Source organism: Rhodamnia argentea, chromosome 3, assembly GCF_020921035.1.
Source record: "Rhodamnia argentea isolate NSW1041297 chromosome 3, ASM2092103v1, whole genome shotgun sequence".
NCBI classification, from domain to species: domain Eukaryota; kingdom Viridiplantae; phylum Streptophyta; class Magnoliopsida; order Myrtales; family Myrtaceae; genus Rhodamnia; species Rhodamnia argentea.
In genome coordinates this window covers 4,230,091-4,247,984 of record NC_063152.1, presented here as the reverse complement: position 1 = coordinate 4,247,984, position 17,894 = coordinate 4,230,091, and the positions used below count along the sequence as shown (strand labels likewise).

Here is a 17,894-nt window from a genome sequence, read left to right as displayed (position 1 = left end):
CCGAATTAATAAACATAGTACGATTTTTTTTTTTTAAGTGTAAGATACGAAACCAAATTTAAGGACTTTTTTTCGTAAATATTTGAGGAATAAGAACACCCACAACCACAAGTGTCGTAACGTTCGTACATCACTTATTTAAATACTATAACCTTTCAACCGATCATTTGAGTGTAATGATTGTTTCATTTGAGTGTCGTGCTTTCAATCGATCAATTAAGTGTCATAATATAAATAAAAAAAAATTCATCACAAGTGTCGAGCCACGTCGGATTTTCGGTGCTTGTAGTGAATGTTGTCCGAGAGAGTTACATCATTGAAGTGATCGTTTGAACATATACTAAGCAAAGGTTCAATTTGTATAGCGAAAAATGTATAATTTGAAAAAATATTTAAAAAAATGATCGCTCACGTCATTTACAAAACTGAATGAAAAAAAAAAAAATATATCGAAAGATATTTATATATAAATTATTATTGACGGTGAAAATATTTTTATTAATTTATTATTTTTAACTATATAAACGATTATTTTTAAAAATTATTTATTTATTGCGAAATAATCGGAGTTTTGAGTGAGCAGCATCTCCGACACTCGAGCAAACGTGCAAGAAAGTTATGACATATGCGGAGTCGTGTTTTCTCGGATGTTTGATTTTCTTTTCCCTTTTCTTTTATCTTGAAATTCCATCATGTCCGTTTCTCGATCGCTATATAATGGGAAGGACGTCCAACCGTCCTCGACGCGTTCATTGAATTCCGCCCTCCGTCTCCGATTTTTTCATCTGCCAAATCTCGCTCGTCGCGCTCTCGCTCTGCAGCGAACATGGCGAAGGGCGACTCCAAGATCGGGCGGAGGTTCCAAGGCAAAGTGGCCATCGTGACCGCTTCCACTCAAGGCATCGGCTTCGCCATCGCCGAGCGTGTCGGCCTCGAAGGCGCCTCCGTCGTCATCTCCTCTCGCAAGCAGGTTTCTGTTTCTTCTTCTTCCTGTTTTTTCGCTTCTCTCGCGGTAGTTGGCGATGGATGCGTGGTGTGCGAGTTTGGATTGTCTGGATTTCTATTATGTCTTTTTTTTAAGCGGATGTGGTTTGTCTATATGATGTCTGAGGAGGATAGTGGTTACGCCTGAGTGAGCTAAGCTGAGTTGATTGTGGTGATGCGCCTGAGTGAAACTGAGCTGAATTGATTATAGTGAATAGTGATGCGCTTGAGGAACTGAGCTGAGTTGATTTTTGGTTAGCTTTTCTAGCAGATGTACTCAAAATGTGGTAAATTTGAATTTTTTATTTTTTGTGAGGAAAGGGTTCCAGGTGACGATAATTTCCCATACGTGTTATCATTTAGCTGGTAACTTTCTAATTGTAAATTACAGGTGCGTCAGTTTCGGTTCATAACAAGTGTCTTATTGATGGAATTCAGTCCTCAGTACAGTGAGTTAAGCTTAAGCTATTTCTATAGATTTCTTGAGCAAATGAGACTCTATTTCAACTGGTACTTGAAAAATTGCGTTTTATCTCCATTTGAATTCACTGAAGTGAAAAGGACACTTCAATTTTATCTCGAAACAACTCGGGAATTATCTATTGCTTTTTCGTATTGAGTACTTGTTCAGTGGACTGGAAGTGATTGGTTAAATTGGTAATCAGAAAAACGTGGATGAGGCTGTTGAAAAGCTCAGGGCACAGGGTATAGACGTTTTGGGCTTGGTTTGTCATGTTTCCAATGCACAGCAGAGGAAGTCCCTGATAGACAAGACTGTTCAGGTGAGTGATTATGCTCTCAAGTGGCTGTCTTTTATACTTGATCTCACCGACACGGTTTGAATGAGTGTACTTGAACATTCTCCAATTTAATCTCTCTATACAGATTGCGTACAACCTCACATAGCTACCGTTACTATAACCACTAGTTAGGCTAACAATTGATGGTGGAGCTTCTGATTTATTTTATTTTATTTTGTGATTTTTTGCTTAATACTTTCTGGAGAAGTTGTTGAAGTATCTTGAGCATTGTATGGTGGTGACATACGCTGTCTGTATGGACTTTGCCATAGTCAGTTTCCTCTTATAGCCCTCGTGTGTTGCCCCTTTTTCGGGCACCAATATGTTCTGTGATTACATAGATAGTATATCTGGATGTCCTTTACTTTTGGCGTCTTGCCGTACTAAGTTTGGCATAATATTGGATTGGAAGTTTTTATGAAGACTGGCACTTAAATCAGGATGGTAGATAACAATTTCTCCCTGGTTTGGATGCCTTCAATCCCTATCAATAGAATGATCAATTATTGCTATGATCTGTTAATCATATCGTCGCAGAACTCTATGGGTAATTGAGGAGAGATAAAGAGCTCAGAATAATAATGTCCTTGCTAGTGGGCTAAGTGTTCAAGATGAATGGATTGCACCAGTGACGAGAAAAACTAGGGCAATTTGGAAACGATAACATGGTAGGTTAATTTGTTAGATTAAACAGAAAGGTAAGATTCTGTTCAGATTAATTTTTTGGCCTCCTTTTGTTTTGTTGCTCAACGTCCTTATTTTATGCTTTCGTGGTTCCTTTTTCCATTCACTTCCCGCGAAGGAAAAATATGAACAGTTACTTGTCAAGATAAATTTACGAAGCATGTTCTTAGGTCCTGATTGATTATTCAATTGCTTTGGTTGCAGAAATACGGAAAAATTGATGTGGTGGTATTGAATGCTGCTGCTAATCCATCCGTTGATCCCATTTTAGAAACCCAAGAGTCTATTCTGGACAAGTTATGGGAAATAAACGTCAAAGCATCTATACTACTCCTAAAGGTGACATTGCTGTGCCCAAGCATCTATACTACTGCTACAGGACAATTTCATTATATGATCACTCCAGAGCATTGCATCTACAATTAGCATATGTGATGGTACAGTGTGAGACTGGTAGCCAGTCTAACGCTGTGATCTGACGATTCTGACCTAAGTCAGCTGGCTGAGAATGTGTTTAGTCGTTTTTGTTATTCTTAATTAATTTATGGAAGACTGTCTCTGGATGTCTATACATGGATTAAAATATTATCCAATTAGAGAACCTACTAAGAACCTTTTGTGGTCTCAGTACTGAGAACCTTTTACTTCTTTTGTGGGAGCATCAGATTGTCAAAAACATTAGGTACTTCTATTACTTGTGAGGCTGTCTGTATCTGCAAATTTACTAAATTAGTTCGTGTTGAAACAGGATGCAGCACCTCATTTGCAGAAGGGTTCATCTATAGTTTTTATCTCTTCAATTGCTGGATACCAGCCACAAGGTCCCACGGCTATGTATGGAGTAACTAAAACAGCCCTGCTTGGGCTAAGCAAGGTGGGAACAATGGCATGTTGATCTTGTTCTTTTTTTTCCCATAGGCTAGCTTTAAGAATCTTGCGTATGTGCTGCATTTCTGGAAGCAACTCACCTGTACTTTTATGCAAAACTTGGAACTACAATACAAGATTTTCTGTGCTTGACATGAAAGGAATATGCATCTTATCACAACCAACAGACTTCACAGGAAGCTGAGATTTCTCTTAAAAGAAATGAATAATGGTTGGCTGGCACAACAAGTTCATTAGCAATTGCTTTTCTACTGCATCTCAAGCAGCCTTTTCCTAAAATCGTTTTAGGTAATCTTAAAACATGGCTAAATGTCAACTTGCTTATCTGATCGCTCTTTCAAGTTTTTTGTAGGCCCTAGCAGCTGAGATGGCACCAAATACCCGTGTAAACTGTGTTGCTCCGGGTTTCGTGCCTACGCACTTTGCTGACTTCCTAGTAAAAAGCGATGATATTGTAAGCCTATGTTTTCCCATTCTCTCTCCCGATAGATACTTGAAATACGACTGGTTATAGGCTCATTTTGGACTGGAATGCATTGTAGAGGCGTGCTCTCGAGGAGAAGACGCTACTCAACCGGCTTGGGACAACAGAAGACATGGCTGCAGCAACTGCCTTCTTGGCATCTGACGACGCTTCTTACATAACAGGAGAAACTTTGGTGGTTGCCGGAGGAATTCCCTCTCGACTTTAGCTCATTCCGATCAGTTTTTGTCTTCCATTGTGTTATTGCAGCTTATCTGACCCCCAAGACCGTCATCTGTATGGCAGATTCGAATAAAACCAGCAATAATGAGTTCATGCAGAACAAGTCCGTCATCTTATACCTGCCCGAACTTCTAAAGCATAGATATCCGCGATTGCAGGTAGTGTGTAGTATCTAGCATTTAAAGTTGCATAAAGGTGTAAGTGCATTTGTTTGACCATTGTAAACATGTGAAGGGCAAGATTTGGGGGTTCATTCATCTTTTTTTAGATGCATGATACCAGTTCGAACGTCAAGTGGTCATGTGATTTCGAACCTTTGCTGCGTTTTCCTTTTCCCCTTTCGCGGCAGGATCTCATAGAACTTCACTTAAAGAGACATTCTTTATACTTTGGACTATCTAAGTACTTGGATATGGCCAACTTCGTTAGTACTTGAAGCCAACCTAAGTAGAAACGATAAATTCAGCGAACCCGAGATTGGCGTGAACCAAGGATTGCGGATGGGGCGATGTAATTGCAGTCTCGTTAACCTCCCAAGAATCGGGATTTCAAACGGCAAGAAGCAGTTGACAGTGCAGATAATATAAGCAGGAGCACCTATGCCTAATTAGTGTAACCGGTCAACCTTAACTGCCGACCAGTGTTGACTCCGACGTTTGATGAGCAGAATCCAACCAAACCTGCCCCGTTTCTTTCATGTCACTCAAAATTTCCGGCATTCAATGAAGGGTATAGTCAAAGAGTGCCTATCAGGGTGATTCTCCTTCGAGGAATCACCTCTGCAATTTTGATTTTTTTTTTTTTTCGATTTGAGAGAGAGAGAAGTTGAAAGATTCGTGAGCTAGGAATTTGGTCAAGCTAGTAATCAAATCAGCTTGCACAACTTCCCATGTCTTTACCGAACCATAATTTTCTGTCAGATTGTTTTGAGCCGGTGGAAATTAGGTCGAACGTAAGAGCACCTCTAAAAGGACAAACGAGCCAGTGACAGTTTCTCCATATGGTAGGTCACAAAAAGTCAGTGCCCAAGATTAGTATCCACTCGAACTAATCAGGACTATCACCGCACCCAAAAAGGAGCGGCAGAAAAAGTAGATCTTTATTTGATTCTCCAAATGAACTGGCCGACTTGACAAGACAATCGAGATTAATCGCGAAACGCGAGGTTCGGTTCACGCTTGTGAGACCCATCAGAGAAAGGCCACGAGAGATCCGTCGCTCGTGTCGGGTCACGTACTCTCAATGTGAACGACTTGTGTTCAATCGAATAACAAAAGCGCGTGTAGCCTGACAGATGAAAATGATTCAAGATATCACATGATGCGAACATCAAACATGCATCGCGAAGTACTAAGACGCGCTATTAGCAACTCGCCTAACTATCAAAACCAAATCATGTCGGTTCACTCCTACCACCACTAACATAGATGGGACATTAATTACCGAGACAAGGAAAATCTTTCATGCACTTTGAGTGATTAAGAACCCACGTCAAATTTCATCTTGTTTTCCTCGAAACATCAATCCATGCTACTGATGTTCAAATAAATATACAGCTCTTCACTGATCTACCACTATACTTGGTGCGGGCTGAGGAAGATTAAAAAAACTATACTATACTTAGTTACGCTGTGTCACATAGCAGAATGGTTTAGCCAAAGGCACACGACAAGTGAGCTCAAGAAAAAGATGTGGATCTGGCGATTTTAGCTATTGCTACACCGATTTTCCTTCGTGCGACAATGATAGCCCTCGTAATTTGTCCGATCAAAAGCAGGCCACCCGTGCATGTTGACACAAAGGACTCGCCGTGACGTCTTCGGCAGGACGAAGGACCAGTTCCAATGCGCTCGGACCAATTTTGCGATGTCTCCGTCGTTGACGTACGTGGCCATCCGGTGGACCGACTTAACTCCTCGGCGAATTCGTATGCCAATAGTTTATGGTCATTCTCAGGTCGGTCCTCCTGCGCGTGATCAACCTCCAGCGATCTTATTCATTGACCCAGCAACTCCAAATTTAAAAAATGTAGCTTTCGAGGTGATGGATCAATTGCGTCCAATACGTCATAATCGTGGAAAACGCACGGCGAGTTTCGCTGAGCACACAGTGCTACAAGACTCGGTCAAGACAACCCCCATTTGGGGCTTGGAGAAAGATCGAAGTCCCTTTCACAGAACATGACATCAACCGATTCGAAACGAGCGGATGATGCTAAAAAGTACGACGTTCTCGACTCGTCTCCATGAGTTTTTTCTTTCTCCGTTTGTTGACTTTTGACTTGGTCCGCCCATTAAATGAATCATAATCTCAGCTCGCGACAAAGTCAATTCCGACTTCGGCAGCAGAAGAGAAGAGAAGCTCCAAATCGATAATTCCATGGTTAGGTATATTGTCCTTTCAGAGACTATAGTTGTAGCATGCGGGTACTTATTGAGGTTACCGTCATCGACACGAATCGCCATGTACTGATGCTAGGACCTGTCGCAAGCGAATTTAGAAATGAAAGAAGTATGCCGATATTTTTCTAGTTCGAAATGTTCAAAAAGGGAACGTCAAATGCGTTATTCAGATAACTTATCGAGATTCCGATCTCACATATAGTTTTTTGCATGTGTTAAACAGTTTAGTGTAAGATTTGGAATCGGGCTTTAGTGTAAGATTTTGAATCGGGCTCTCTCCAACACGATGTCGGAGCACGGTATGCAAAATAATTTCGATTAACTCTATTAACATCGTCACACTATATTTTTTATCAACACAAAAGCTTCGTGAGATTGATAATTGTATTTACGTTGTTCTGTTTACTAATCTTTGAAGGGTTTAATTCTTAAATTGTACAAATTGTTTAATATTTTGAAGAGTCTAATTAGTTGGAAATTAGAGTTTGCTTAGCAAGTAAGCATTTTTTTTCTTTGCAGAAATAATAAAAGTTTCACGATTGGGTCCAATTATTTCATGGAATATGAATGATTCAAAAAATATTTCCCTAAAAATGATCAATTATATCACACATTAAAATGAATGAACGAAAAGTATTTTCATTGTCCGTAAAAATATTGAGACATAAAATGTTGTTGATAATGAAAACATTTTTCATTGACTGATAATATCGATAGAAGCGACTCGAAAAGTATTTTCATCGTCCGTAAAAATGTTGAGGCATAAAATGTTGTCGATAATGAAAACATTTTTCGTTGACTGATTATATCGATAGAAGCGACTATTTTTAAGAATATAATTTTGAAATCATTCATTTTTTTCGTGAGATAAACGAAACCTTAAAAGAAAATATTGTTGATTAAGAAGTAACACCAAAAAGAGGAAGCATTATAAATTCCTAATTCACATTTTTTTCTAATGTATAATGCGTGATGATTCTCTCGGTTTCCTTTTCTTTTTTTCTTTTTTTTTTTTGCACGTTTGAATCTTAATTAGATGGAGAAAGAAATGACTATGATTCCATTGACCTAATGGAGGCATCAATGGATGTATCTATCTCGTTAAAGGGGAATGATTCCTTAATGCCCTCATGATTTAACTTCAAATGCAGTAATAATGACAATGATGAAGCACTGACCTTGTATTTATTGCCCACCATGTTAGGACATTAATGAGTTCCTCGAGAAAGAGGGGGGGATCAAAAGTTTGCACAATCAAAAAGTGGGTAGTGAAGCTTTGGTATTTGATTTTTCATTTCTCGATTTGTGAACAATTTTCAAGTAGTTCCTCGGCATGTTGGTCGAGTGGTAAGATGATCGAGACTTTGTACCTTTGAAAGTCAACTGGTCGGGTCGATGCCTACGCGACATGACGCGTTTTCTATTGATTCGATCAAGAGCGACCTAGGAATTCTATCCGATCACCGATGTTGAAACCAACATCTCTTGTTCTGCATATCAAGGGACTATTGAACGTGTCGATTCGAAAATGAACCTCCGGGTAAATTTCCATATTCAATGTCGTTGTCTAGATTACCCCAATCAAATAAATTGAATAACAAATGCAAGAACAAGCTTCAAGACATTTATCGTTGTTTCGTCGGAATTGGATTCGACAGTGAAATATATTTCTCCAAAAGTTGTTCTTCGTTTTTTCATGAGAGAAGACGGGTTCCGAATATGAACTTTGTCAATGAAGCACAAGGAAACTAATAGATATACTCCGACGGAATCTAATTGACATCGAAGTATACAAAATTTGGCTAGAATCTAATCTACGACAAAACATGATGGCATAAAAATACGATTTCGAAAGACGAAGATCTAAAAGCGACAATTGAAATACACGCAGAAATTTAATCGACGATAAGATATGTAGACACTATAGCTATAGTATAGAAATTGAAAGATAACAAGCTTTATTCCTTTATTTCAGGTTTCAGCCATGCCTTCAATCTCCAAAGCATTTGGCTCTCCCTCTTCATGTACAACATCTTATCTCCCCGCAGTTATTCCTTCAAAGTCGCGCCTTGATTCTTCGTGTTTATCCATCGCCATCGTGAGTCTCATCCAAGTAGTCATCCATTCGAATTTGCCTCTCCGATCACAATCCGTTGTGCTCCATCGTCTTATCTGAAAGCGGTTCCAAATTTGACCGGTTACTCATCGATAGCCATGCCTCGCCCGGTCTCAAGTCAGGTGCCTAACATCGCGTGCCGATTGTAATGACTGGGGTTAATCTTTGGTGTAAACAATCACATATAGTTTTGCCTATAACATCATCCTTGAAATTAATTTAAAGTATGGTAATTTCCTTGAATTTTTTTTTTTTTTTGGTCCGAAGCAATTTCCTTGATTGTTCTCCGAGACTTCCGGCAATTGTCCCCACAACTCGTACACGCAATTATTGATTAGGACATTCAATGAACTTGATTGAGCCCAACAGAAAGTGAAAACCCTAAATCCGCAATTCCAAGATGCTCGTGATCTTTTTAGATTAGACACTTTCTTTTCTTATATGGGGAGTGGGGTAAAAGGTGATAAGACAAGAGTGCGAAATTTCCTAAAAAGGCGATTGTTTTCGGTTCCCTCTTGCCATTAATTAATTAATTAATTAGTCTTTTTCATATTATTGGAAAAAAATGTGTAAAGACAGGATTATTATCTCATGTTGAAATGGGTTTATCTAAGAAGAATGAATCTTGCCTTTCAAAGTTCCTTGATTTTAAAATTCCGACGTTCGGTTTTTTGTTTGGTAACTTGTTTTTTTTTTCCTTATCATTCATAGTTATTCATTATTCACACAAATAATCTTTAAGTTTTGACCCAATATGCAATATGATTCTTAAACTTTTAATCAATTTTCAATTTGTTCAATATAATTCTTGAACGTTTGGAACGTATTCAACTTAGTTCCTAAACAATAAGAAAATATCCAATATCGTCCATAAACTTGAATTAATGAAAAGACTATATTAAACATCTTCCTATAAATCGGGGACTCGGTTGATCATATTGGTTAAATTAAAAATTCATGGATCACATTGCTTATTGAGTTAAAGTTTAGGTAACATATTTGTTAGATTAAAAATTCAGGGATCACATTATATATCCAATCAAAGTTCATGGATCATTTATGCCATTATCCCTCATTCTTTTTAGTACTCGTCACTTCTATTCGGCTAAAACAATTATTATCCAACTGATTTACTTAATACGATAAAAATAAATAAACTATTAGATCATTTATTTTTTTCGATAAATATTTCCTTTTGTCCAAAATTGGAGAAACCAATTATAAATGTTGTTAAAAATTCCAACAAAATAAAAAAGCTTAAATGAATAAAGCTCCCGAGCTACCGACGTGAGATACTTGAACAAATCCTGTCACGAGCAAATCGGACTTAGAACGGCACGTGAAATTAGCGAATCGAGAGCCTCGCTCGAAGAATAAATCTAGGGTAGAATCCAATTGCGATGCCATATCGAAAAAATCAAACTTACAAAAAAAAAAAAAAACTTAAATCGATAGCGGTGATAATTATTATATCTCGGGGGGGAAAAAGGATAGAGTAAGATGCTCTTGGGGAACAACGGAAAAGGAGTTTGGAAGGGTGGCCTTGGACTTGGAGTTTGGATTGGACCAACCCCTCCTTTTCAAAAAACGTACTTTGCTTTAATCGAAGCCAATAAACAAATAAATTGGAACCAAAAACCTCTTTAATTAGACGAGTGGGTCGTACCACAAAGACCCCTCAATTTTTGTTAACATTTAACAGCACGAATAATTATTAAGTTAAGCTCACAATTCAGATACAATCACGCAATTATCAGGGGCGCGCTCTATCACTGAGCGAATAGCCCGTCGTGCGAACTTCCCACGGGGCTCGCTACGTCAAAAGAGAGAGAAAGCTGATCCTCCTCTTTCCCTCTTTCTACTCTTTACGCAAATAATTATTAAGTTAAGCATACTTTAGCAAACATATTTATATTCCATTTTCCTTTTGTTGGGGCTAGCTCCCAACTCCAAGTACCCAGAAACGGTCTCTCGATCTCTGACAAAACGGCACGGCGTTTTGCGCACAACCTCGAGATACCAGCCTCCCCCCAAAGCGGCGCCGTTTTGAAGCCACTTAAGCAGCAGCAACAACGAAACCCGCCTCGGAACATCACGGGACTAGACCGGTCCTCTTGGTCTCCCACATGTGTCGCTATGTTGATTGCTAATGTCTCATGGGACTGAACCCCACTAATTCTGACCCAAAAAAAAAAAAAAAACACCCCACTAATGACCAAATCAGCCGCCTAGATTTTGTTGTTAATTAATTGCTAATGTCTCAATCTAAAGTTTAGATCATCGCTCGACAACTAAAACCCGTTTGCCAAAATTGAAAGGTAAGGCCAAAAAAACAAAAAATTGTAGCTAGCCATCTTTGAACTGCAGACACTTCAAACAGAAAAACAAAAACAACCGTGGCCAATGGTCGGATGCTGCTGCTGCGGCTGCGCAGCCGCCGGTACTGAGTTCAAATCTCCGGCAATGTCTCTCCGATCACTAGGTTTGTAGGGGAGAGCCGGTGGCGACCCGCCCTCCCGTGAGGGGATTAACCGCCGCGGTGATCGGCACAAGTAAAGACGACGCGAGATCTCTAAGTCACAAAAAGAAAGAAGAAGAAGAAGAAAAAGAAAGCCTCCAACAGAGACTCTGCAACTCCATTTTTAAGAAAAGAAGCCCAAAAAAGAAGGAGAAGAAGCAAATCAGCTTCGTCTTCTTCAGCGAGCTTGCAGTTAATCGAGACCTCCTTCCGTTCTTTACATTGCAAAAGCGAAAGATAAATATGTACAGAACCTAAAACCAAAAAAGAAAGAGAGTGGCGGAGGAGGAGGAGGAAGCAGAAGAAGAAACGCTCACTACCTTGGGCCTTGCAGACTTGCAGCGAGTGAGAGGAAAAGGCAAAAACTTGAGCAAGCTCTGTTAATTTTTCCTCTCCAAAGATCAATTCCAAGCACTCCAAATCCTCTCTCCGATGAAGCTCACCAGCCTCCTCACCGACCCTTTCTCCAGCTCTTCCTCTCCGCCGCTACCCACCTCGCCGCCGCCAGAGTTCGCCTCTTCTTTCTTGTCGGCCGACTCGCTCTTGGCCGGGCTCGGCTCGGGCCCCTTCGGCTCGGCGGCCGGCTGCGCGGCGCCGAGCCCTGATCTGTTCCTCCTGTCCCTGCCGTTCTTGCCCTTCACGCCCCTGTGGTGGTTCTTGCCCTTGCTCTTGAGCACCAGCCCGTCCTCGAAGGCATCGATGACCTCGTGTATGAGCTGGCGGTTCGGTGACGAGTCCCACCGGACCCAGTAGCTCATGTAGCACCGGAAGCAGTCGCAGGTGAAGCAAGGAGGGTGGTCGCAGTTGCTGCTTCTGTTCTTGCCGCGGTTGTTGAAGTGGTTGTTGTTGTAGCTGGAGACAAGATAGGCCAGGACCTCCCTGTCTTGAGGGGAGAGGGCGGCGGTGAGGGCGAGGATGGCAGCGGGGAGGAGGGAGAGGAGGTGGTTGTGGTCGTAGATGGGCGGCGCCGGGGGCGCCGGGGGCGGCGAGGGGTGGACGGTGACTGATCTGCGGTAGAGCTTCTTCATGGCGTGGGCCTTCCTGATGGGAGCGATGGAGGAAGGAGAGGGGGGGGGAGAAATGTCTTATCTGCTGTTCAAGAGGGAAGGCTCTTCGATCTTCTTGGACTTTGAAGGGTTGATGAATGAATTTTTCTTGCTTTTATCATCTCGAAATAGAGAGAGAGAGAGAGAGAGAGAGATATATATATATATATATATATATATATATATATATGAATTTTTTTTTAATTAATTTGGAGTTAGAATCTTTACATTAAAATAATTATAAAAATAACCGTACTTTGGATTAGTGTTTCCAAAGGTTACACGTTACACCGTCATAGTTTTGATTTGAAAGTTACTAGCTTGATAGTTTACAAGATCGTCAATTATTTCGGACCATACGATTTTCCAATTAATTATTCATTTGTAACAATAATGTGTGAATTTATAGTTGAGATTGTATCGTCTTTCGTTGGCTTTGTGTGCTTCTTTCCTCCTATCATTGAAAGTGACTTTCCACTAATTTCCAATTTGATGAATTGCATGTTTAATGTGATCCACATAAAATTTTAAACATGGATTGCATATGGAGTCATATTTACTTTAACTATGATAAAATGACATTTTTTATTTGTAACTACTCTTTTCATTGGTAGGTCATAAGTACATAAATATCACTACTATTTCGATATAGTTAAATATTGACGTGAGTCATAACCATTATTTTGTCACCTACCAATTAAAGTTGCATTTGGTAGTCGGGGTAAAAGACGAAGATAAAATTTATCTTATCTAGTGTTTGGTTCTGCTCGGAGACAAGATAATGTCTGACATTAGATTGACATAACTCCGATAAGAATATCATATTTGATGGGTAAAATAAAAGTGGATAGGAGTTCATAAGCCTATAATACAATAGTTAATTTTCTCAAATAAAAAAACTTGTTATATTAGTAAAAATGAAATATAAGTAGCATTTAAATTCCAATACAAAAAATAAATTCAAGACAACAAACAAAAAAACAATTTTCTTTTTTTATTTATCTCTAATTTCATTTATGTAAGTGAATTTCTTTCTATTTTTCAATATACAATACACATATGCAGTACTTGTATATATTGCATGTTTTAGATATATTAGTATAGTTTATTATTCAATTCTATCATGACTAGAAATTTAGATGACCAAACACATTTTAAAACCATAACCAGGAGAATGGAAGAAAATGTAACCTAAGAATTCTTATATTATATATCGGCTTTCGCCTTTTTTTTTCGTATATTTTTCTTTCGAAATACTTTTACGCAACCCCCATCGCGTCGCATTGCCTTGTCAGCACCCATTCACCACCTCATTGTCTCTTCCTTCTTTTGTCTAACTCTTACGAGGTTAATGGTCATTCGAGTTCGGAATTCTTAAAGAAATTTGCAGATCACCTATGTTGACCAAAGAGCAAAGTGCCCACTAATCATCAGTTGAAAGAGAAGACGATTCCCGCTATAACATGTCATACCCAAATTCATAAATTCATCTAATCGTAGTGTTTATATAGTAATGTAATATCTCACAAAGACTTCAACAATTTTCGACTGTTGGATATTCGGATAGACAGACGACAATGACCGGGATTGGTCTCTCGAGAGATTATAGAAGTGCTTAATTACTTATCTTGCCGATCAATCTCATGAGATGCTCGTATGGAACATTCACAAGTCAACTCTGGTCTTTTTTTTTTTTTCCTCACAACTCTGGTCTTCAAATGCTACCTTTCACCATGAAGGAATTCGAACTTTGAAGGTGCCCTCTATGATGACAAGTCACCAAACCCTTCCTTTCCCCTTGTTATAAAAAAAAAATGCCATTAGTAAATTCATTTATTTTACGAAAGATATATGATTTAAAGAATATTTGCCTGAAAAATAATCGTTTATATAATTTGAGATAATTGATTCATGAAAAATATATTCATTGTTGGCAACAATTTGTACCTTATACATATTCGTGCATGGTGAAAATATTTTATATGTGATGCAAGCTATCATTTTTAGAAAATTACTTTCTAAATTGTTTGTCTTCTGCCGGACAAGCGAAACCTAAGTGTACATTTCACGTACGGAAGCAAAGCACAATTTTGACTCTATACAAAGAGTTCAATATGTCTCACCCCCATATTTTTAGGGTTAGGAATTTTTATCGATCAATTTTTTAATTTTTTTCTTTTTTAGTCTTTTCATAGACTGTCTTTACAACAATAAATATCGTCTTTTTAGTTGTAAATAGAATTTGCTTCAACATTTGAGATTTTTAGAGGAAGAAAGTGTCCAAACCCATGTATACATTCATCAACCACAAAGCTGCAAAATTCCAAAATTGGAAAGGTTAAAAGAGATGTTTTCCTAATATGGCATAAGACACATTACCACATAGGGGAAAAAAATTTGATGTTTTTGTTTTCCTTTTTTATCCACGCAAGAAAACATGCTACTCCGGCTATTATTCATGTTGATATTGTCATGTCCGAAATCCCGGCACCTTAGTAAATGCAAAAAATAGTCCAAAATTTGGTTACACATTGAGTAAGCACAAGCTATTCCATCGCGACCTCGGTCACGGCTAGATCTTTGCGAACAATGTTTTAGAGTATTTAACCTGTTTCGGGAAAAATGATACCAATGGTCTATGAACTTTCGTCCTATGTACAATGCCAACTCTGCACTTTTATTTTGTTCAATGTAGTCCCTTAATTTTGGTCCAATTTGCAATGCTATCCCCGAACCGTTAATTTATTCTATGTAATCCACGAACTTTGGTCCAATCTTTAATATGGCATTTAAACTTTTAAACATTTTCATATAATCTATAGACTACGTTGTGAATAGTTACAATAGTACCACACTAAACAAATTAACATGGGCCCCGAACTTCTAAACATTTTCATATATTTTAGGGACTACATTGAACATTTACAATAGTTCGAGATCATGCTAAACAAATTAAAAGTATAGGGACAACATTGCACAATTCGGCCAAAGTTCATGGACCACATTGCATAAATTAAAAGTTTAGGGATGATGTTATATGTCGGCCAAAATTGCTACACCCGTAATTTATTCATGTTAGTATTGTCATGTCGAAAATCCGAAATCTTAATAAATGCAAGATAGTGCAAAAATTCGATTGCACGCATCAAGTAAGCACAAGCTATTCCAGCTCGAACTCGGTCATCCCTAGATCTTTGCGAATAATGTTTTAGAGTATTTAAGATGTAAAATGTTGAAAAAAAATGACACAAATGATCCTTGAACTTGCAGTTTTAATTTGTTTAATGCTGTCCATGAACTTTGATCAAATGTACAATATTGTCCATGAACTTTTAATTATTCGATGTAGTCCTCAAACTTTGATTCAATGTTTGTTGCGATCCATGAATTTTTAAACGCTTTCATATAGTTTAAGGACTACTATGTCGAATATTCATAGTTTGAGACCATACTAAGCAAATTAATATGGTCTCCGAACAAATTAAACACTTATATACAATTCAGGAATTACATCGAACATTTACATTGGTTGGAGACCACACTAAATAAATTAAAAATTTTAAGTACGATGTTACACGTCGGGTCAAGATTCACAGATCATTTGCGCTGTTATTACAATTTAGGGAAGGGACACAAAAATGACATCCCTCCGCCAGTCATTTCAAGATACAAATTGAAATGGAAAACTACTAGATGATCTTGAGCTTTTCTTACTCTAAAAATTAATTTTCAAGACGAGATTTTTCGTCGTACTTATAAATCCTATCATCAGTGGGCGTTCACAGTCGAAACAGGCGGGCATACTGAGCTGAGCGAAGAAGTGTGTGCGGACACCAGTTGGGTTAGGCGAAGGGGTGCAGAGATGGGATGGGACCAACAGCACAGGGATCGGTCCCTGTCTGCACCCCTGTCTCTGTCCTCCTCTTTCTACTGATTTGATGAGGGCGCTGGCCAGATCAGGAGAACAGACGACGTGTAAATACTAAAAAGAGCAAAGATTCCCCTGGGACGACCCTCTGTCTAGCTTGTGGTTTAGCTTGTTTTAAGCCTATTTCCCCTTTCCTCCCTCTGGCACTTTTGCCCACTTTCCTTGGCCGTCCAGAACACGCCCTTCCTTTTGGCTTTAGGGCTGAAGAAGAGAACTCGAGATTTCTCTTTGTGCATTTCAGTATTGATTTGACTCTCATGGTCATGTCTTTGTGATTCACGAACGTGGAATTGCATCGACTTTTCGCTATTTATAGATAGGATCTCCAATCTCGAGCTTTAATTTTATGCAACTGTGTTAAGAGGCTATCCGAATCTTACAATTGAATTTTTTATTATTGCATGAATGAGATTTATGAACGGTGGTTCAACTTATCATGGTTGTTACAGTGCAATTAGTGCCAGTTTCCAATAACAAGGCAAAGATTTAGCAATGAATCGAACCATCCCTTGACCACTAAATCGATCCTCACATTGTAAGCAACTAAGTAGCATTGACACCGACACGCGACACGCGATACGACACGCCAACACATTATTTCTAAAAGTTAAAGAATTTCGACATGTTGGGGCACATTGTATATTAAATATATTCATATATATATGAGATAAATTATTATTTCAATAAACTTTTTTGTAAAAATAAAAAATTTATAAAAAGAGCTCTTATAAAAAAACTCACCACTAAAATTTAATCCCAAAAGTCAGCATTCTAGACTAAAAACTAATAAAATAAAAAGAAAATCAAATTGCAAATGGGCCCCACTAATTTTATGGAAAGACTAAGGGTCTGCATGGCAAACATTCCGATCCGAAAAGTGATTCGATTAAAATTACTTTTTCCGATTCTCGTTCTCTGGATGCATTTTGGAGAATCAGAACGCATTTAGTAATCGTATAAAATTTTTGTTCTTGGAACGAAAACATGTTTGGTTAATGCACATAATTTCTGTTCTCGAGAACACTTGTTCTTCCCAATTTTTGTCATTTAAATCAAATAATTATATAGTTACTTTGTGAAATTTCATCATACATTTCGAATTAATCGAAGAATAATTCATATTGATTCTCTTATATAATATATTGCATATTAAAATGTAAAAATAAATATCAAGAATCATCACAAGCCATTTTCGCCATTTATTGTGAGGTTTCATCCAACTTTTTTAAGCCGCCAGATAACCGACACGAGCGACACCTTCGTTTTTGCAAGGAAATTGCGCTACACCATCTTGAATTAGTGTGCGTTTTTTGTTCAAGAAAATCAAATCTTAGTCTTAATTCATCCAAACTTAAGAACGAGAGCTTGCTAAATGTTCACGGTGGTTATTTTGTCTTTTTCCAAAATTTTCTAAAATTAGACTAAGTCTAAAGTACATAAACCTACGTAAATCATAGTCAATGAAATCAAGTGCACAATCAAGGAATCATGACATTAATGAATCGCATCATAAAACCCTAACGAAGCCCAAAGGGCTTAGAAAAATGTGGCTCGGGTTTATTTCAAAGGTGCTTATGATTTTTCCGAAAAAGAACGAAATTTATGAAAGCTAGGAAATTTATAGCCAAATTTATGAAAAAGAGGTCACACTAGCCTAATATAAGCTTTTTCTATTTTTAGGGATTTTCTAAATTTTTGTGATTTTTAGAAATTTTCCAATTTTTTTCAATTTTTTTATTATCTTATTATTATTTTTTTAAATAAGACCTCGGTGTTTTGTTTTAGGTTGAGAGAAAAGTGACTTCATTCTGTTTTGTGATTC

At 38.1% G+C, this 17,894-nt stretch overlaps 2 protein-coding genes across 2 annotated transcripts; one reads left to right on the top strand and one right to left on the bottom strand.

Annotated features, from left to right (window-relative positions):
* Positions 1–743: 743 nt before the first annotated feature.
* On the top strand, positions 744–4,176 carry LOC115757061 (tropinone reductase-like 3). The gene is made up of 6 exons (XM_030697151.2): positions 744–970; positions 1,650–1,766; positions 2,673–2,807; positions 3,217–3,342; positions 3,709–3,810; positions 3,899–4,176. The coding sequence occupies exons 1-6, from the start codon at positions 827–829 to the stop codon at positions 4,046–4,048; spliced, it is 774 nt and encodes a 257-aa protein (XP_030553011.1). The 5' UTR covers positions 744–826; the 3' UTR covers positions 4,049–4,176.
* A 7,320-nt stretch (positions 4,177–11,496) lies between these two features.
* LOC115757062 lies at positions 11,497–12,236 on the bottom strand. Its single transcript, XM_030697152.2, has one exon. The coding sequence runs from the start codon at positions 12,124–12,126 to the stop codon at positions 11,500–11,502; it is 627 nt and encodes a 208-aa protein (XP_030553012.1). The 5' UTR covers positions 12,127–12,236; the 3' UTR covers positions 11,497–11,499.
* Positions 12,237–17,894: the final 5,658 nt, after the last annotated feature.